This window comes from Gopherus evgoodei, chromosome 9, assembly GCF_007399415.2.
Source record: "Gopherus evgoodei ecotype Sinaloan lineage chromosome 9, rGopEvg1_v1.p, whole genome shotgun sequence".
Classification (NCBI taxonomy): Eukaryota; Metazoa; Chordata; order Testudines; family Testudinidae; genus Gopherus; species Gopherus evgoodei.
Window position 1 is genome coordinate 104,737,452 of NC_044330.1, and position 21,480 is coordinate 104,758,931.

Here is a 21,480-nt window from a genome sequence, read left to right on the forward strand (position 1 = left end):
GAAATGCCAGTCATGAGAATTAAAGTAGAGAGTCCTGCTGATATTGGACAGAGGACATGTCGGGTTTTTGAAATCAATCTCCTCTTTGCTGGATCATTTCTCTTGTACTCCTAAGAGGCTACATTACATACAGTTATGTCAACCACCAAGCCCCATGACTTTGCTAATAAGGAACTCAAAGAATGTTTCAGTTTTCCCAGAAAATGTTCTCTGTGTGTTAGTCTTTGTTTGTATTGGAGCACTTTGAAGACTAAAATTTGAACTTCTACATACTTGATACATTTTAACAGCGTTTAAATTCAAACTGGCCCAAGATTTTTTTTCTCCTTCTAACAACTTCTGGCTCTAAACATGACTCCTTTGGGGATTAAAACGCAGAGGCGTGTTTTTATTAAAATTATTTATTGAATGTGAGTCACCAAAAAGCAGAGGTCAGTATTGCAAATATCTAGTGTCATGTGTTACAGAATAAGTTTCTTTGTGCTTTTTACATACAATGTTAAGGGAGACTGGTTGAACCACACCCAAGAGTTCCAAAGGTGCCTAAGGCATTGTCTGCACTGGCACTTTATAGCGCTGCAACTTTCTCACTTGGGGGTGTGGAACCCCCCCCCCCAGCGCTTCAAGGTTCAGTGCTATAAAGTGGCACTGTAGACAGTACACCAGCGCTAGTAGCCACTCCCCTCATGGAAGGCTGTGTGTGTGTGTGTGTGTGGTTTTAATAGCACTGGGAGAGCTGTGGTGCGCGACTAGGCAGTGCTTTAATGTTGCTAGAGAAGACATGCTCTTTGATACTGTTTGAGTTTAGGGCAAAAGTCAGTGCAGCCAGAGTCCATCTTGAAGTTAGGACTCAAACTCATTGTCCCATATTTTGCTATTTTTAGTAGAAATTTGAGGTTCTTTTAATCAGCTTTGCAAACTCCTTCACCCATTTGCTTGGGGCGAATAAAATTATTTTTGGCAGATGAGTAAAATATCACTGAGTCTTCATTATGCTCAGTCCTTGTAGTAAGGAGAGGAAAAGTAAATTTTTGACCCTTATCAAATTATCATTATCAGACTCCGTGTAAAATGCAATATTGTCCCATAATGGCCAAAAACCAATAGATGTTCACCCCCCCACACACATATCCTGTTCAGACCTTGGAGGCAAACAGTTTGCAGTGATGTCAGACCTAATAAATACCATGTTTTCCTTTGCTTCAAACTGTCTCGCCACTTATGCAGGAACAGATTTTCTTTTGGGTGATTGCAATAGCTAAATGTTGTAATTAGGCCATGTGCCATATACCATACGATATAATTTGTATATATTTTTATGTAACTCTTAATCAAGTGAAATGAAGGCTTCTACATGCATTCTGAGGTTAGTGTCACCAAGTGTGAGGGGCACCCCTCCACTCAATCCAAGTTAGAGTTGGGAAGAGAACACACACGCTGTAAGGCTTACAGCAAATTACAGGTTCTCGGATACTCTGGTGCGGAGCTTGGTATAAAAAAAGAGGAGAATTGAAGCTCTCCAAAGAGTAGATAACGGTTTCAGCAGTACAGGCATCCCAGTACGTCTCACATGCTAAGCAGCATTGGCCTGAACAAGACTTGAATGAGAGGCCTGTATAGAACACCTAGGAAGTGATTATTGTGATTCAGTAGATGACATGCTCTTTTCATAGAATCATAGAACGTCAGGGTTGGAAGGGACCTCATAAAGTCATCTAGTCCAACCCCCTGTTCAAAGCGGGACCAATCCCCAGGCAGATTTTTACCCCAGTTCCCTAAATGGCCCCTCAGGGATTGAACTCACAACTCTGGGTTTAGCAGGCCAATGCGCAAACCACTGAGCTATCCCTCCCCCAGCCAAGTAGATCTATATACTGCCTAGAGACACTGAACTGTGGGAGAGGCTGGCTTTTGGATGAGATGAAACAAAAGATCCTATCCATTTGTTGCGGTTAAAAATCCCCTGGCACTCTTTGTAAATGTCGAGGGTGTAGCCGTTAACTCTTATGCCAATTCCAACTTGTGTAAATGCATTATTTTTGCATTTCGGTAGCATGTAAAAGCCACAATCAAAATCAGGACCTTAAAGAGCGTACAGCCTCAGAATCAACTGGCAATGAAAGAGCCCCAAATATATTTAGTTTAAGAGAGCCTTACTTAAAGAATCTCATTATTTTTGCAGCCTAACTTGTGACTTTTTTTTAAACATTTGGGGTTAGCAATACTGAAATGTAAGAACCAGATATTATGGACACCCATTTTAAGTGTGTGTGTGTGCGCACGCTTCATGATGATCCATGTTTCAAAATAACTTTTTAAAAGGAAACTGCAGTCTTTTTCCAGTTTTTTTTTCTCTTGCTATTCAGTTGTGCATAGAAAGGAATTTCAGTCATCCATGTCTTAGGATGTCCTTTTCATTTATCAGATATGAACAGAAATGAAAAATAAGAACATCTCTAAGGGAGAACTTTCAGCACTTAAGTGGTGTTCCAGTAAGAGTTCTTGGCTTTCAATTTCATTTGCAGTTACTGTTGTTGAATTATTGAAGGAAATATTTGAAAAGCTTGTAGAACTGTGAAAATGAGTAACCTGAGATTGTTTACTTTATATTTTCATTTATCTTTTTTCCAGAATTCTTCAAAGAACTGCTTGAAAATGCAGAGAAATCCTTGAATGACATGTTTTTGCGGACATATGGTCGTTTATACATGCAGAACTCTGAACTTTTTAAGGATCTCTTCATAGAGCTGAAGCGCTACTATGTGGGTGGAAACGTAAACCTGGAAGAGATGCTCAATGACTTCTGGGCGCGTCTCCTGGAACGTATGTTTCGATTAGTGAACCCACAGTACCATTTCACCGACGAATACCTCGAATGCGTGAGCAAGTACACAGAGCAGTTGAAGCCATTTGGAGACGTACCGCGGAAACTAAAACTACAAGTGACACGTGCATTTGTGGCTGCCCGCACTTTTGCACAAGGCCTGGCAGTGGCAAGAGATGTCGTTACCAAAGTGTCTGCGGTGAGCTAAGTTTGATACTTACTCTCCTACCAAGGGGAGCCTGGTTGGCAGGTGTTGGAGTGACATTGCTCACAACGGCCACAGTTCGGCAGAGCACTTAGGCACGAACTTCAGGTTAAGCCCGTGCTTAAATACTTTGCTGGCTCAGGTCCTACATGTCTGAAAATGGAAGGTGGAGGTTGAATGAGTCTGAGTTGAACGGTATCATATTATAAGGATATTGGCTGCATGGCAGTAGAGTGTCCGTTGCCTGGTAATTCAAATTCAAATAACTGATGATGTTCAGTCAACTTCTTGTATTTCTTCTGAACTCCTGACTTAGGTTCCATTTAACAGGCACAAGTGGCAATTAAAATGATTAATTGAAACAAAATTATTTGTATAAGATGATTTCCGAATTACCACTCCTTGCATTACTCTGAAGTCTAAAATGTCTGTTGAGTCAGTCTGAAGTGATGGAACCAGCTACCAGCATGGCTGAGAACTTTTTTGTGTAGTTAGCCTCCAGTTCAGTTGTCACTGGGTTTTGCAGTCTTTTCCAGTTCAGTGTTTAACTTTCAGCCATTTTAAGCATTTTTACCCGTGTGACTTCACTGTGTGAAAGTCGGACTTTCACTACTAGCTATTTATATTGTGATAGCACATAAGAGTCCCAGTGGTGGGCCAGGACCCCACCATGGTAGATGCTGTGCAAACAATGTATTTGTTACTTCGAACTCCTCGAGTATAGTCTCTGAAGAAATTCTTCAACAATCTCTTATTTGAATATCTTATCTTGTATAAGAATTTTTAAATTAGATTTGTGCATTACTTTCAAATGTTAAATGACTAAAACAGTTCAATGATTACTTCCATTGCCTTACATAAAACACTTGGAAATGGTTAAGGATGCTTTTTTATTGAATCTGACTTGTTAGAGGAACCTTGTAAGGCGATCGTGTATAGTAACAAATACCAGTGATTTCAAGTTAAATGTAAATGTATTTCCCAGAGACTGGAAAATCTAATATCAACACTTAATCACATAGGGGAATTCTCTTCCCATCTACCTGGTTACAAAGTGTCTGCTAAACCATACTGAAAGCTAGTTAAGCTATAAAGCAAGGTAGACAAGTTTGAATGATGCTACAAGTGACAGAAGTGTTTAAAAGCCTCTTGAAATATCCTGTAGACGTACTTAAAACTGCAAATATAATATTGGAAGCAACACAAATAGTATTCTGTAAGGGAAGTAATCATTCCAATTGCTTTTACTTACAAGGACAATATTAAGATACAGCAACCCTAAAATTTGCTTCTAGACTCTCATTTTTCTTAAGCAAAAACTAAACAACCAAAACTCCCTTAAATATATTCCACCCTTTGATAAACCTGTGTGAGAGAGAGAGAGAGAGAGAGAGAGAAAAAAAATGTTAATAAGGGAACATCTTGTTTTCCAAGTTTCAGAGGAAGGATATAAATAAATTACAAGCAGTTTTACTTATTTGGACATCTTGAAAGTGTCTGTCTGTTTTTACAACAAGATTAATACTATATAGAAATTTCCCCATGGCTTATACTTTTCTTTCATGGAGTGATACTTTGCTGTACATAACTCTACAATATGTAGACACTTCAGATGATGATATTCAAGGCCTGTTCAAGGTCTCCCATAACTTCAAGTGGAAAGTCCAAGGACTGAATGGGGGGGGTGGTGGTAGGAGGGAGACTGAGGTTCTTTCTCTACTCCAGGTCAAGGTTAAGGGAACTTGACCAGGTAGGATGGGGAAGCTTGCAAAGTCTGCTGAGCGTGCTTTGTTGGCCAAGGGCTTAAGTTTCAATTGCTTTCATGCTGGCATCTTTCAGTGTCACTAAATTCACTGTGAATATTATTTAGGTATGCGGGAAATGATGGAGAGCAATTTCCGTGTTCTGTAATGAAGACTATTGGCATTGCATACTTAGACGTCTCACTGGAATTAACCTATGAGCTAACCAGTGTAGTATATCTGGATAAGGAGTTCAGGATCACAACCTGACTTGATTGACAGTAAATGTGTCTGAGTGAGAGATGTTGTTTACCTTTTATATTCTATCTGATCAGAATTGATTGGAATGTCTTGTGACTCAACACTCTAACCACGGCTACAGTTCCTGCATCTGTTGTGAATCAAACTCATGAACTCGAGGTGGCATCATGAATTTTTGCCTTTGAAGCTCCTTGAGTATAGAATTGCACTGGATTCTAGAATTAATTGCTTAAGTTTACAAGGTTAAGCAGGAAAATATTCAGCTGCAAAAATAGTTCTCTCCAGAGAATCACCGTTGGGTTACATTTTAGAATTTCCCATTGCAAATTGTACAGCAGATTTCCTTTCATAAGCAATGATAGCAGTGCATGCTGATGAATGCCTTACAGTTAACTCCAAAGTCGTATAGTTACTTGCAGTGATTCAAGGTGTAATACCTTTCTATAATATTTTGATCTTTTTTCAGTGGAAACATAACTTGTTTCTGCAATATGTGGTAGAAAAGTCTATGAAATAAAATATTTTTGTGAAATATTTTCACAACATTTGGTGGGTTTTTTTTTTTTGTTTTCCACGTTATTTACAGCTTAATTCAACATTACTGAGCTCTGTGTAATTGCTCCATTAACTTTTGTTGTTTGCCTAGTGTTTTACTAACTCAAGAGAAGATGAGGCATTTGTTCATAATGTGAATTAACTTGATACCTGAGGGTTAAATCTCCTATTTTTGCTGAACAAAAATGGCCAGAGTAGTGAAAATTAATACAGTCTTTATGCTCTTTTTGTGTAACCAATACATTGGAAAAATGCTTAGTTGAGAATTCTCCAGATGAGAGAGAATCACTGTTGTGAAGCCCAGCTGTTTTCGCTTCCGCATAGTGCTGTAGACAAGAGCAGAGAGACCTTTACTGTAGTGTGGACTGGATTACTGTTTAAATACTCTATATATTCTCACATCTTTTCTAAGGAAGAAACATGAATTTGGAATGTGATTGTCTTGGGTGGGGGAAAAGAGAGGTAACACTGGAAGGGGCAAAATACATTAATTTTTGAAGCTAAAATTCTGCAAATGAAGACAATTAGTGAAAACATTTTTCCTGAACCGAATGCATTGAAAAGCCACATGCTGCTGCTGTTCTAATATAGCTATGATAGTGACTGTGTCCATTTTCACAGGAGCATGTTTCATTCCTGTTTGTAATATGTGTAATTTAGAGAGGAACTTTAAAATAATCTCCAAACCGTACGTAGGAAATGCTGCTGATACTTCCTGTAGAGTCAAAGGATTTCATCCTTTGGGCCTAAAGTACAAAATTCCCTAAATAGGCTCTGAACAATAGCAAGAAAGAATATTAGCTGAGGGAAAAAAACATTTCTAGGCATAGGCAGCTGTTTTACTCTGCAGTTGACTTTTACCAGTTTGGCTATTAACAATTATTAAATTAGGCTTCTGATCTTTTGATCATCTCTTGAAGACTGGAATGTGCTTCTCTATCCTCAATCCCCCTTAACAGCTGAGGGAGGAAAATCTTGCCATCATGCAATTGCGTGCCTATTATTGAGCCCTTGACAAACATTGAAATCAACAGGGTTAAATTGCTGCCAAATACTGACATTTCCTGCCATAACCATGAGGTCTTTTTTTTTATTTAAGGGAAGAGGGGGGAAAAAAAATATAAGCCAGAGCAGTGTGTGACTAAGGAGGACTAGAACTTGATATTTTGCAATTTGTAAACTTAAGAAATGTTCCCTTAATTAATAACATATGACTGAGACACACACTCACTCAGTCACTCACTCTCTCAGTGCTGTACTAAATGTCTTTCTGTTATCCCACTCTTCTTGGCATGGTTCATGATACTTTGCTTATTTATCAGTTTGCTTGTGCAACGTTGCCTTCAAGGGCAAAGTGCACAGAGGGATTTTAACACTTCTCTAGTGGTTACATGCACTGTGCAAATGAACAGAGAGTTAACCAGAGAGAATTCAGTGTATGTGTTTTGAGTTCATGCTGGCATGATGAGGGGTCAGTTTAACCCGAAGACTGAAAAACAAAAAATGGTTTTGAGACTGAGCCCTGGTCTACACTGGTGGGGGGAGGGAATCAGTCTAAGTTACGCAGCTTCAGCTATGTGAATAACATAGCTGAAGTCAACATACTTAGATCGACTCACCGTGGTGTCTTCACCATGGTGAGTCGACTGCTGCCTCTCCCCCGTAGACTCTGCCTGCCCCTCTGGCAGTGCTGGAGTACAGGAGTCAATGGGATAACGCTCGGGAGTCGATTTAATCACGTCTAGACTAGACGCGATAAATCAATACTCACTGGATTGATCGCTACCCGCCAATCCAGCAAGTAGTGAAGACATACCCTGAGAGTCAGAAATGAGGGTGTATTAGAGACCTGAGGCTAAAGCTAAATGAGCGGTTGGTAGCAAAATCATTGTTTGCAGAGCTCCGAAGAGCTGAATTCTCTATGGCGCTACAGTGTGCGGTTTTAAAGTTGCTCTGTCTCACAAATAGGGAAACAACAGCTGTGTCTCGTTCAGAAATATGATATAAACTTTAAACAAATAACGCTGAAGAGTTTAAAAGAACTGATCCGTTGGATATGTCGCAATTTCTTTTAAAAGATACTTGAGGGATGCTCTTGCATACGTTTCATCCAAGCTCTCTCTCTCCATTATTTTTTTTAACAATGAATTCAAAATGAGTTAGGAAGTTGCTTCAATAAAGACATGGTATCCTGAGGCAGGTTTTTGATTTATAGTCTCTTCTTTGCATTGTACCTGTGGAAAAAATGTTTTTCTTCTTTCTTGGTAATCATAGAAGCAATTTAGTAATTTGCTAGTTTGGATTTTCAGTTTTTGTTTTACAAGAGAAATGGCTGATTAAATGTTGTACATTAGTATCTTTTATATTAATGTTCACATGCAGTAAACTGTTTTTCTGAGCCGTGCTACTGCAACCCTCTGAAATTTTTCATTGATAAGTCAGTTTTTCAGCATTTGTCCGCCGCCATGGTATTTGACCTTTCCAATGCTTGTGGTGAATTATGAAAATGGAATACATGCTCATATAACGTTTCAGCTGCACATGTACATGCTCTTGGAGCAGCAAGAGTTATATGTCAATAAAAGCAGTTTTTTTTCTTGAAACAGGCTTATTCAACTCTTAGGAAATCGTGTTTGTTTTATTTTAAAAACATCGCAGTTAGAATTTGTAGATGGAGAACTTTACGTCAAAATCTTATATCAGAAATTGCATTAGAATTTGAAGTCCAGGTGAGATGTATGGAATGGGCACAGTGTTTCTTTAAATGACATGCCTACCTTGTGACATCAGCTAATACATACAAGGAAATTACAAGTGAAGAAGAAACTCCCACAATGCTTTGTTGGTGGAATGGGTTTGTAACTTGCAACAATAACTGATGAAGTGTGTAGGGGAGCATGGAGTAAATTTTCTTTAAAACATCCATCTAAAATAGTTGTTAAAGTGCTAGCTATTTTCATTGTAGACAATCTGCTGGATTCTTTCTCCAAACTCCTCTGTCACAAACTGCAGCATCTTTAATGAGGTATCCGTGAATCATGAGGTGACGTGTTACACTTGGAAAGACAGCTGCTCCTTGGAGCTCCCCAGACACAGGGTTTGGAATGAATAGGGCTCAAAAGAACCATTTTGCTGGCTGTACTTCCCCCTCTCCCTCCTGACAGCTGAAGGTGGACCAGGTATTTGCACATGAAAGGAGGGTGGGAAAAGGCAGAAATAAAAGTGCTGCTAAAGGCAACCATATTTCCCAATCATGATGCTGAATGTGATCAAAAGGTGCTGAGTAAACAGGAACTGAGAGCTCGATTACTGAATGGTTGTACCTTCCTTTGTGCAGACCTCCCAGTAACTTTGGTTGGGATTCTGCTGTGGATTATGGAGAGTATGTCCAAAACGTATTCGCCCCAGATAGCTTGACAGACAGAACCATACACTGGACATTGAGATCTCTGAGCAAACGTTCGCCGTGAAAATCACAATTGAAATTAAATAATCTGGCCTTGTCACTTGGCTGCTTTTAGAAGAGACTAGCAAAAGCTGATACTTCGTGGGCAACTGAGCTCCAGAAAACCCAGCTGAAGGGACTGGAAGAAATCTGCCGATGTTGTGAAGGGCAGGGTCTCAACACAAGGGCATTGCCATGTCATCCTTGGAGCAAGTTGCAAGCAACAGCGCGAAATGGAGGGCAGCCGTGCACAAGGCATTGTATTTGTGTGCCAAGGGCAGACATCAATGTAGAAAACAATACCAAGCCAGGACTCCACATCAAAGATGACCCTGACTGGTCCTGCCAAGAATGTGGTCGCATCTGTGCCTCTTGTACCAGCCCTATTGACCATCTCAGGGACCATACGAGGCATAACTTTCAAAGTATGTTGTAGCAGTAGTCATTGCGGATTTACTAGGCTACATGTGAGTCTGCATGTACGTGGCTTGCTTTGGTTTGCGTTTTTATGTTTGTACTGAGATATTTTGAAGACCCAAGTTTTCTCTCTCCAATGGGCAAAAGGAAGGCAAATGTTAAGCTTGGTCTCTAAAGCAGAATTCTATTTTAAAGCACTAATTGTTCATGATAAAATTAAAAGGGAATATTGTCTAGTCACTGTACTTAGACGTGGGGGAGTTTTTTTTAAAAGAATGCTTTGTTGTTGTTGAAGAAAACATGATCCAGAACAGTGACATTCTATTTTAGTGGTGCAAGAAGTAGGCTTTGGCTTTCCTTATAGGTTTGCAAAAGCATTAATGAAATAACTTCATCTCTGTGGAGAGATTCCCTTTTCTAGCCGGTCAGAAGCCTTTGCTGAAATGCCATCTGCTTCGTATTCTGAATCTGAGTTATGAGCTCTGATATGCTTTCACATGGATTCTCGGGTTCCATCAGTAGTTGCCAGAAATGAAAGCGGGGAGAGGAGGGGATGCACACTATCAAATTTTCTAGCCTCACTTGCTCACATCACATGATTACCATTAGACAAAAAAATACCTTGCCTTGACTTTAATAGTTTTATGTGAGGCAGGCTAAGACGATGGAGGCATATCAAGCTAACTGTCTATTAAGATAGCATGCTGCTTTACATAGGATGAAATAATACTAAACTAGGTGGGTAGAACAAATAATGTGTTGAATCCCAAGAGTTTTGCTATTTCTCTGTCAGTTTGACATCTGCCTGCATAGAAAATGGAATCCTATAGGTAGGGAATTGGGCCTGATGTGCAGTATTGAACTGTCACTTCCATGTTAGTGAATATAACCTCAAAAAACTACACAAAACCTTATCACAGGCAAAAAATGATGAGGAGATGCAAAGTAATTCCTTAAACTTCTATAGCTGCACTAGACCCCAGGGGTCTGAATCCTGCAATGAAGTCAGTTTCCTTCGTAACTACACCTATACTAACAGGGGCAGTAGTGTTAGTTAAATATTGCAAAGGAAGGTTTAATTCCAAAATACTTTTACTGGAATGTTTTTTGTTTTTTTTTAAATGGAAACATCTCAATCTTCTCTTTTGTTAATGTACTTAACTTTGGAACCAATGTTTGACAGGACAGTGGTTCTATACTCGCACTGGGACAAGGAAAAATTGTAAAAGTGAAACCACATTCCTTTCTACAAAATGAAGAACATCTTATTTTTTGCCTGCTTGTATAAATAATGACTTTTGGATTCTACTTTAAACAAAATGGGTTTGGAGTTTATATGACTTAATTTCATGATTTTTTTTTAAACAAAACAGTTATTCGTTTCATAGAGAAAGGTGTTTCACTTTCCTAGCTTTTCTCAGAGTAGATCATAATTTAATGGGAGGCCAAATTTAGTTTTTGTAAAAGAGCTGGTTGAGGAACCCTGAAGATTAAGTGCAATATTTTCATTGGATTTATTTTAAAATGTTTGATTTTAAATATTCTCCTGCGGTATCTACCCCCAGAATGGCAGCTCTGTGAGAAGCAACTGAAGATGAAACTTGACAAATCTATTCTCCTTGCACAGGTTTAAATGAAATCCAAAAAGAAACAATCAGCATTAATGTGGAAAGGTTTTTTAAGTCCTGTCACTTTTATAAAACGAGGTGTCAGTAACAGATAAGAGAATTTGTTAAAAATCTGCTTCATATTACACTGTCCTTTTTAACTTTCTTACAGATTGGTGTAGTGTCAGATTCTTCCACCCTTACTCCCTATTGAATAGTATCTTACTCTGCAAGTTAGTTGCATTGCGACTACTTGCTGAGTAAAGTGCTATTCAGTGTGACAGAGTGGAGTGATGGTAAATTGTTGACTTAAATCAGATTGAAGTGGTCTAAAGCCAATATGAAAATTTGTGCAATTAATATTTCAGATTAGAATTTATAAGGAACTGAATTATAAATGCCATTTGGTTTTTTTAAAATGCTACTATGGGTAGGGTGTCTTATGAATTTGACAAAACTGCTATAGGTAAAAACAAAATATTGAAAAATAAGGTCTTGATCCTGCAAACGCTTAATCAGATTATGTGAGTAAAGCAACATACGTGATTGACTCTAATGGGATTACTTGGGTTAAAGTGATGCATGTGCATAAGTGTTTACAACATCAGGACTAAAACTGGATCTTTATTGTGACGAAGGTCAGTACAAAAGACAATTGTTTCAGTGTTAAGAATGCAAGGTGATGTAAATTGGGCCCCTTTTTAAAAAATACACAGGCAATCAAGTTAGGTTGCTAACCCCATATTTAGCCATCTAAAGGTGGGATTTTTCAAAAGCATTTAAGTGATAAATCACAAGTCCCAAAGACTTCAGACTGCAAGCCCTGATGGAGTAGTATAGCCTGGTTGAAGAATTGTAGCTTTCTTGACTTGTGGATGCCTAATCTATCAGAAGGTGGTGGTGGTTGCAAATATAGCATGGGCTATTTGCCTATCAGCTTTGTGTTTGAGTTGTGGTGTTCTCACAGTAAGGGTGTTAATGCTTGTCTCTTTCCAACCTAGGTGAGCATTTTAATGTGAAGCTTCTTAGCAGAAGAAATTTCCATGTAAAATCAGAAATGTCACTAATAATTAGGCAATAAATTAAAGAAGCAAATATAAAATACCTGCTTTAGCAATTTAAGACTATAAAGTGGAAAGAAAGAAACTAGCAATGTATAAATAAGTGTTTTAATTTTTTTAATTGTCTTAAAAAGACATTGGTTTAAACACCCCCCCAACAAACATTAATTTATCCACCTTAGTGTTGATACACAGAATAGATTAAATGTTTTTGAGTAATTGAATTGTTTACTTGTCAAGTGTGTGTGTGAGTGAGAGAGAATCAGTTCGCAAGAAGCAAGCTTGTGACCAATGCTTAGATCGGTGACAAGACACATCTGTTGTTAACTTTTTAAATCCTCACGTTTGAAGTGTAGAGACAGGCCAAATTGTAATTTACATGCTGAACCCACAGTGCGACGGGTTGCTGTTGTGGCCTGAAACAGCATAAGAGAGTAAATAAATTTCACGGGATTAAAGAAAGGGCTTGGAGTGGAGTGACTCCCATTGTCAGCTTTTACGAAGTGTATGCAGCACAATGTACCACCTGAGTTCAGATCGGCTAAAGAAATCGTCTTCAGCAAATAAAGCTTTCTTTGGGACTCAGTTTTATTAGATAGGAGATTATTTGGTTTTGAGGGTCACTCTGGAGCAGAGTTTGAATGAACTGGAGTTTCTTTCCAAGATAAACACAGACTCAGCACGGAATATCTGGGTTTACAGTTACATACAATTGTGTTTTCGGGGCTTGCACCTGGCATTGCCGAGTGAGCATTAAAAGCTTGTGAAGAATTGCCGTGACGGCATTTGGCACATCCTGTAGACTGGACTGTTGGGCTGGACTTGGTACTGGCCTTTTGCCAGCAGTTTGATAAGCTTTTCTTTGCAGCGCTACCCAGCACTTAAGCATTTGTTGTTGTGGCAGTGAGGTGTAATTATTTAAAATCTGTATCCTAATAGTCTCTTATAAATTATCCCTGCTTGTTTCTTTACACTTTCAAAAGGTAACAAAATGCCATAATTTGGATAGACAGATTCTACCCCCATCCACACCCCTGTAGTGGCAACTCTAAAAGCAATCTCTCTTCTGATAGTTCTGTAATACCTTCTTTTTCGAATGCTTGTTTGTGTGCATGCCTGCCAGAAGATTTTTCCCTTAGCTGCATCCAGAGGATCAGCATGGGCGCCCCCTGGAGTCACTTCTTCATGGCGCCCAATATAGTGCCCTACCGACTCCCCACCCCTTCAGTTCCTTCACACGACTGGTGACGGCTAGCTGGAACATCCCTCGCTCTTAGCTGCAAGCGCTTTGGACACAGGAAATCTGCAGAATGGCAATGCGGTCCTCGATACACACTTTCATGATGCACTGTGACATCACACAACAGGCCAGAGACGATGCGGATGAGATGTGCTCCAATCAGTAGATGACTCCGATCCCACCTTCTGAACTTTGGCTTGTGGTTCACCTGATTGGAATGGACATGAACAAGCACTGGAAGAAGAAAAGAGTTACTCACCTTCTCGTAACTGTTGTTCTTTGAGATCTGTTGTTCATGTCCATTCCAATACCTACCTGCCCTCCTTACCCCTCTGTCGGAGCAGCCAGCAAGAAGGAACTGAAGGGGTGGGGGTCAACAGGGTGCAATATTGGGCACCATGAAGGTGCGACTCTAGGGGGCGCCCAGGCCAACCCTACGGACACTGCTAAGGGCAAAATCTTCCAGCTGGCGTGCACACGGCGCGCACTCACCTGGTTGGAGTGGACATGAACAACACATCTCGAAGAACAACAGTTACCAGAAGGTGAGTAACTATTTTGTCATGACTTCCAAAGAGATCACTACAGGTTGAGGTTTAAATATAGCACTGTTTTTGTGCTGGTTTTCACAAATTAAACAGATCTCCTCCCTTCTATATTAGTAAGACCTACTGTTTGCAAAGATAGGAAGGAAGGATGCAAAAGCATGTTGACGTCTATCCTACTGAGTCTTCTGCTGAAACGTGGAAAGCTGTATGCAAAAATTTACCAAACACATGAAACATCAAGAGAGAAATGAGATCAAGTGAAGTGTGTGTGAGAACGGCAGTCAAATTCATATCACAGCCACATGGTGCTCGAGTGGTTGATTGGGAAGTGCAAGAACTCTCAGGCGTAGGTACTGAAACAGATGAAATGCAGTCTTGAAGGAAAGAGGTTTGTAAGTGGTTTGAGGCTTAATGGTATCTTGTGACTGATCTTTGACAGGCAGTGAGATGGCACTGGTGCTTACCCCTGAACGGAATGAAACAAGGAATTTTTTGCGAAACGAAAAACTGAACTTAGTCATGTTTAAATTCCCCTTCTCTGGGTTTGGGAAGTTCAGTTCTCCCCAGAATAACTTTTTATGGAAGTAGAAACCATCTAACTAGCAGATGACACCTTTACTGTTGCCTGTTGTTAGTTTTCTTACCATAAATCATCTGATCTGGTTCTTCTCTGTTGCTCTACCACTTCCCAGTATATAGAGGCACTGCTGCTTGCCCAAGAGAAGCTTTCTTGTGGAAGATAGTCTTCTCATGCTAAAACTTTACAGCTAGGTATTTTGAAGCATCAGAACCGAGTTTTTGTTTTTCTGCCATCCTCTCTTCGCATTGTGCTCTGCCAAATTAGACTAAGACCCAGATTTTATAAGGTATTTGGGGTTTCTGCATTAGCATTACAATGTCTTAAGTTTATTTTCAGAAGGGATTTAGGCAGTTGGAAGCCAAAATCATACTGACAGTCAATGGGATTTTGATTGTGAAGTGCCTAAATCCTTTTTGAAAATGACTTAGGCTCCTGAATCAGTTAGGCATTGCACTGCTGAGTGCAGAACCCCCCAAATACCTTGTGAAAGCTTGGCCTTTATCAGAGTTTCGCAGGGGTGGAGGGAGGAAGTCTTCTGGGTGAAGACTGTATACAAGTCAGTCCCCTGGAGACCACCAGTTGTCCATAAGTGCAGAAGAGGCGTCTGAAGAACTCTGTTTGTGCTGTGCATCTAACACTTGCCAATATTGAGTCGTGCTCTCTGACAGATCCTTACTTTTGTCTTATGAAGACTCTGATTCAGGAGATTCCTCTGAGAAGCAGAAAGGATTAAATCTGTTTAGCTCGAGACAGGTGCATCTGTGGAGTGCAGGTGTAACCCTCAGGGCCTGGTTCCTCTGCTCATCTTCATGGAGTGCAGCCTGGGGGATAATAATCAGCGCAGAGTTCCCCAGCTCATTTGTCTGGATTGCAGCATGGAAGACATGGCTATAGACCTGTGCAGATTCCTGTAGGTATGCGTACACCACCTCCCACTCCTACCCCACAGAGGAAATATGTCCTTCTTAGGGGAGGGAAGGAGGTCAGTGCTCAGAGACTCATATAGTAAGATATACTAAAAGATCTACCCAGAAAATAGACTCTTTCAGGCAAGAGTATTCAGAGTATTGTAAACTATGCTTACGGGTTATGAGGACTACATGTGCTCTAGCCAAGCTATATATGCATGCATGTGGATAATGTGTATCCCTCCTCATGCACCCTGGGAAGGTGTAAGTGGTGGGATAGATGTTTTCCACCATGCTGAAAAGACAAGGAAAGTATCGGGATCTCATTGTCAGTCACCATGTCCTAATGTCCAAGTTATTGTTTGCCTAATGGAAGAAGAGGCCTTGTGGTGCACCCTTTCTTTCTAACCCTCCCCACGCTCCCCAACCTCCATTTATAAGACCAGAAAGATCCTCAGTGTGCCCCATTTATCCCTGCCACAGATAAATTTGGCTACTTTTTCCAGGTGGTCAGGGACTCAGTGTTTCTAACCAGAGGAGATGTTTATCACATACAGGTCCTACAGACAGTCAGGTCCTGACCAGCATCATATCAGTCTTCTCCTTCTAACCCATTAAGAGTCATGTATCGGAATCCAGTCCTTTTGAGCCTTGCTCTGGAACGGAGCATCTTAATCCAAAGAGAGTGTTCAGAAGAGGGAATATGCGTGCTTTTAGCTTCCAGAAATAAATCTGTTAAGAGTATATTCAAAGGCCCATTGGTATCGGGACAAAGGTCTCACCCTATGTCTACATCAGTATCATGGATTCTTGAATTTCTACACATTGGACTCAGGCTGGGCCTGGCAATTCAGACACTTAAAGGCCAAGTTGCTGCTGTGTCCAGCATTCTGAATGCAGTGGGAAAGTAGTGCATTACCTCTTGCGCAGATGTCAAGCATTTTTTGGTTGGCTGGTTTTTTTGCCAGCAGCATCTCTGCTACATCCTCCTGAAGTGCACAGAGTTCTTTCCTGGGATCTTAGCCTGCCTGGTTCCCAATGCGATTACAGACTCTCCATTTGAACCACTCCCAAAGATGTTTCATTACTTTCTAACCATTAAAATGGCCCTTTCGATAGCAGTTCTGTCAGCATACATAGTGTCTGACTTGAAGCTGTTTTTCCTGGAATTTCAATCAGTATTGCACCTTTCTTAAAGATCAAGTGGGTACTCAGAACAGACACCATGTTCATAGCAAAGATTAATCCCAGGCTTCATAGGGCACAGGAAATGACTTGGAAATTGTCATTCTATCATTCTGCCCAGTTCTGACGCTCCCCATATTGAAACTGTGGCATACTTTGGACATGCACAGAGCTCTCAAAAGAATATCCTCCGCACTGCTCAGTTCAGAAAGGTTCATGCATTGTTCGTGTTTTCTATTCCAGTGTCAAAAGGAAAGAAAGCTTCAACAATTTCCATTTTCCAGGTGGCTAAGCTAGTGTACCTCATAGCATAGAAGTCAGAAAGTGTAACTCCATCTTCCAAAATAAGGGGCGCTCCTTGAGCTGTGGCAACTTCATGGGTAGAAAGATCATATGCGTCATATGAGCAAATGTGTAGAACAGTCACCTGGTCATCTGTTCATATGTTCTCCATATTCTCCAAGTTGGACGTCCAGGCATTTGCTTCTGATTTCCAGAGGGGGTGCTCCTTACTGTAGGATTCCAGTAATTATTAGGAAAGGATAACTCCTTTTTGCATCGGTATGTAACTGTGTTTGGTTCCCCCGTTCCTCCCCTATGTAAATCCCAATGTCACGGCTCTGTAGACCTTATGAATAAGAGTAGGAAAATTTATCTCTGCCTTATCTGAAAATTTTCTTTCTTGGAGTCATGAGATCCACAGACCCAGCCTACCCTGAATGGGCTGCTAATTGGGAAAAGCTATGGGATTATTAATTGGCACTGACAGTTTGGTTGTTCATCAAATTCCTTGCTCAGCAGGAGATTTGCTCTGTTTAGTCTTAAGGCTTAATTTTCCTTACGAATATGGAGTATTTAGAGGTTTCCTAGGCTATCATCAGACATGGAGTCAAAACTCTCCTCCTGTATCCACTGCTTCATAGAGCAGAAATCTAGTGTCATCAATCTATTCACCTCATTACTCCAGAAAGGAAAAATTTCAGGTAAGGCACAGATAAATTTTCCAGTTCCTACATGTTGTAGTATCTATTTCAGGCATAGAGATTTAGACTGGTCATTTCCAATGTTAAATAAACAACAATAAACAATTTCTTCTCTGTTCTGTTTTCTGAGCCCCCCTCTCCCCCCACCCCAGTCCTCCAGTAGCTGATACTGGTTATGCTACTTCTAACCATTACACTCCTCTTCCAGTGTATGTCATGTTCACTCCTGGGTGAAAAAAGTAATAATCCAATCTTTTCCTGGATAATACTCAGTCAGTGTTATTTGTACAGGCAGTGAAGGATCCTTTAGTGCAAATGTATTAATCTGATCTTGCTTTGTTTTCCCATCTACATAATTCACGTGGTTAATCAATGCTTATTTATTCTTAGAGAGAGATATTTTCGGTTTGGTGTGTAGCACTTAACCATACAACTCCATTGGCATAAATGCATCATGGTAATGTACCTCTTGATCATGGCTTTTAAGACTTGCTTTATATATGAAAATTGTGTCATGTAATGATCTGAAACTTTGCCAAAGAGGAGTGACTAAAATGTGAATGATCATGAGCCATTTTTGAAAACAGAACTATAAAGGATATCTAGGATTACCATCGCCTACTTCAGAGAGCTCCTTTTGGATGAACATAAGTGAAAAACCTGGGATGAGTCAGTTTGAAGATTCATTCCCTCTTATCTCTGCTGTGCATTATTGAAAAACATGTAGCTGCAAACCTAATTCAAATAGGGATGGCTCCAGGAGAGAGAGGCTATTATTTAACACAGATAGGTACTAGATCTAGACTAACCTGAGGTATCTGTCATAGAGTTGTTGTGTTCGAAGGTTGGGCTGTGAGGTAAAAGGGTGAGGCTACCAGAGAGAGCCAAGCCCAGTGGTGCTCGCGGACAAGTAGAAATGAAAACAGCACCGGCTGGAGGGAAGGAGCAGATTTAACCTTCTGCCAGTGTTAGTGGTGTTTCTTGCTGGTTAATCCTAGGTAAGGCTACGTTTTAGTCACGGGTATTTGTAGTACAAGTTGTGGACAATAAACAAAAATTCACGGGCCCGCAACCTGTCCATGACTTTTACTAAAAATACCCCTCCTTGACTAAAACTGGGGGAGGGGGGTGTAGGGGGGATTTGGGGGCACCGCAGGTGCTGGGGATGGGGGCACAGGTGGTGGGGCTGGTGCAGGCTCCTTACCCAGCTCCTGCGAAGCAGCGGCCCTAGCTCCATGTGCTGCCTCCGCTCCGTCCCAAGCCAATGGGAGCTGCAGGGGTGGTGCCTGGCTGTTGGCAGAGGCAGCATGTGGAGCTGAGGGAGAGAAGTCCCTCCTCCCGGTAAACAGCGGCCCCGAGCCCTGATCCCCCACCACACCCAAACTCCTGCTGCTGGGAGGTGAGGGGGCCCGAGACTGCCCCAGCAGCAGCCAGTGTGACTGACCCAGGGGCTGCCCGAGCTGCTCAGACGGCTCCTGGGCCAGCCGCACAAGTCACAGAAAATCATGGAATCTGTGACCTCTGTGAAAAACATGGAGCTCTACTTAAGTTGCCTACTACTTTCCATTTTTTTGAAAGACTCCTGCAGCCAAAAAGCTCTGACATAATTTTCAGCAGAGGTTGCATTGTTTACAGTTTGTAGCTGAAGTTAGGTATGTGCATATTCATTATGATAGTCCTTACTTACATGGTCACATGCTATCTTTCCCACAGAACTCCTGCCTCCTTCAGTGCACAGGAGAGAGGCACAAGGGGACGGAATTAAGGTTGCCTGAGCAACTGTAAATCTGGCATTTCCTCACTTCAGAGTGTTTGTCTTTGCAACCTAAATAACATATTTAGATGTGATATCCAGTTTAGATTAAGGTATGCAGGGAAGCAACCCATCACTCTGTCTTGTCCTGCAAAGAGCCATGCACACCCAACATGGTGGGTAAGGGTGCGTGTGCTTGTATGAGAGAGAGAGAATAAATCGATTGTCTGCCATCATGCTGTGTTCCAGGTAGAACTACCGAACAGCTGAACTACAGCTACGAGCCACAGCCGACTGGTATTTCTACTCCTTTTCATCGCTGTTCTTTCCCGCGCTGTTGTAGGTGTGTGTGGGTGGGTGAGGGTGTGTGTGTTTTCTTTTGTGACTGACATGTAATTTTCTTCTCTTTAAAGGTAAACCCAACACCTCAAGGTGAGCGAGCACTGCTGAAGATGATGTATTGTCCATATTGTCGAGGCCTGGTTACTGTGAGGCCGTGTTACAACTACTGCTTTAATGTCATGAGAGGCTGTTTAGCCAATCAAGGGGATCTGGACACAGAGTGGAATAACTTTATAGGTGAGACAATGTGGATTATAACTGTGCGTGTAAGTATGTGTCTGGCATGGCGTGTTTCCATTTGCACTGCATTTGTGTGGTACTGAAGATGCTTCTTGCTTCTTATCTAAGTGCAGAAATCTTTATATTCCTCTCAGTGGGTCTGCTAGGTGCCAACATGGAACTTTTATCTCATGACCCTCCATGTGTCCGTATCAAAATCATTCTCCAGTTCCTACAATTTTCAGAATAAATTTGACCTACAGCATACAAGTAACCTCCTTAGAGCAAAACTGTGTGTGTTGTGTCTTTTATGTCTCTTGAAGGTTACTGAAATAGGCCAACCTTTTTCAAAATGGAAGGTAAAAAAAGGGTGCACATATGGCACACACGTTTCATCTGGCTAGCACTTCATCTCTGGGCCATCACAATTCTACCCATTCTTCTATTTGCTTTGTAGGTGGGTAGCCTGAACCCAACACAGTATCCAAGAAAGTGAAAGTCGTGTCTAATGGCCTCAGAGAATTCTCCACTGCAGTAATGGGGATTGTCTGTGATAGAGGTTTGATACCTCTTAAGACTCTCTGCCCCAAAACGCATACATCTTATGCTGCTGACCATTCACTGGTATCACACATTGCTCTGCTATTACAACCTTGCAGCTCTTTCATCTATTTAACAAAAGAACAGCCACAGTGGTCCATCTAGCCCACTATCCTTCAGAGGGAATGAACAAAACAGGGCACTTTGAGTGATCCATCCACTGTTGTCCTGTCCCAGCTTCTGACAGTTGGAGGCTTAGGACACCTGGAGCATAGGGTTGTATCCCAGTTATACTTTTGGTCTTCACAACGTCCCCTGGCAATGAGTTCCACAGATTTGCTCTGTCTGTGTGTGAAGAAATACTTCCTTTTGTTTTTTTAAGCCTGCTACCCATTAATTTGATTGGGTGACCCTTGGTTCTTGTGTTATGTGGAGGAGTGAGTAATACTTCCTCCTTGACTTTCTCCACACCAGTCATGATTTTATAGATCTGTATCATATTCCCCCTTAGTCATCTCTCAGTCTTTTTACTTCTTTCTCATATGGAAGCTGTTCCACACCCCTAATAATTTTTATTGCCCTTCTCTGTACATTTCCCAATTCTAATGTATCTTTTTTTGGGATGGGGTCATCAGAACCACATGCAGTGTTCAAGGTGTGGGCGTCCCATAGATTCATGTAGTGGCATTAGGATATTTTCTGTCCCTTTCCTAATGGTTCCTAACATTCTGTTTGCTTTTTTGACTGCTGCTGCACATTGAGTGGATGTTTTCAGAGAACCACCCATAGTAAATTCTTCAAGTTCTCTTTCTTGAGTAGTAACAGCTAATTTAGACCCCATCATATTGGTTATATAGTTGGGATTTTTTTCCCAACGTGCATTACTTTGCACATATCAACCTTAAAATTAAATCTGCCATTTTGTTGGTCAGTCATCCAGTTTGGTGAGATCCCTTTGTGACTCTTGTCAGCCAGCTTTGGATTTAACTATCTTGGGTAATTGTGTCATCTGCAAATTTTGCCACTTTGCTGCTTAACCCCTTTTTCAGATTATTTATGAATATG

The 21,480-nt window shown here is 40.9% G+C and overlaps 1 protein-coding gene across 2 annotated transcripts in view; it reads left to right on the top strand.

Moving 5' to 3' along the window:
* GPC4 (glypican 4) overlaps positions 1 to 21,480 on the top strand; it is a 109,720-nt gene that overhangs the window by 75,081 nt on the left and 13,159 nt on the right. For both annotated transcript variants that reach the window (XM_030576101.1, XM_030576102.1), the window contains exons 3-4: positions 2,632 to 3,023; positions 19,728 to 19,893. In XM_030576101.1, coding sequence (XP_030431961.1) covers positions 2,632 to 3,023; positions 19,728 to 19,893 — 558 coding nt within the window. The remainder of the gene's footprint in view (positions 1 to 2,631; positions 3,024 to 19,727; positions 19,894 to 21,480) is intronic.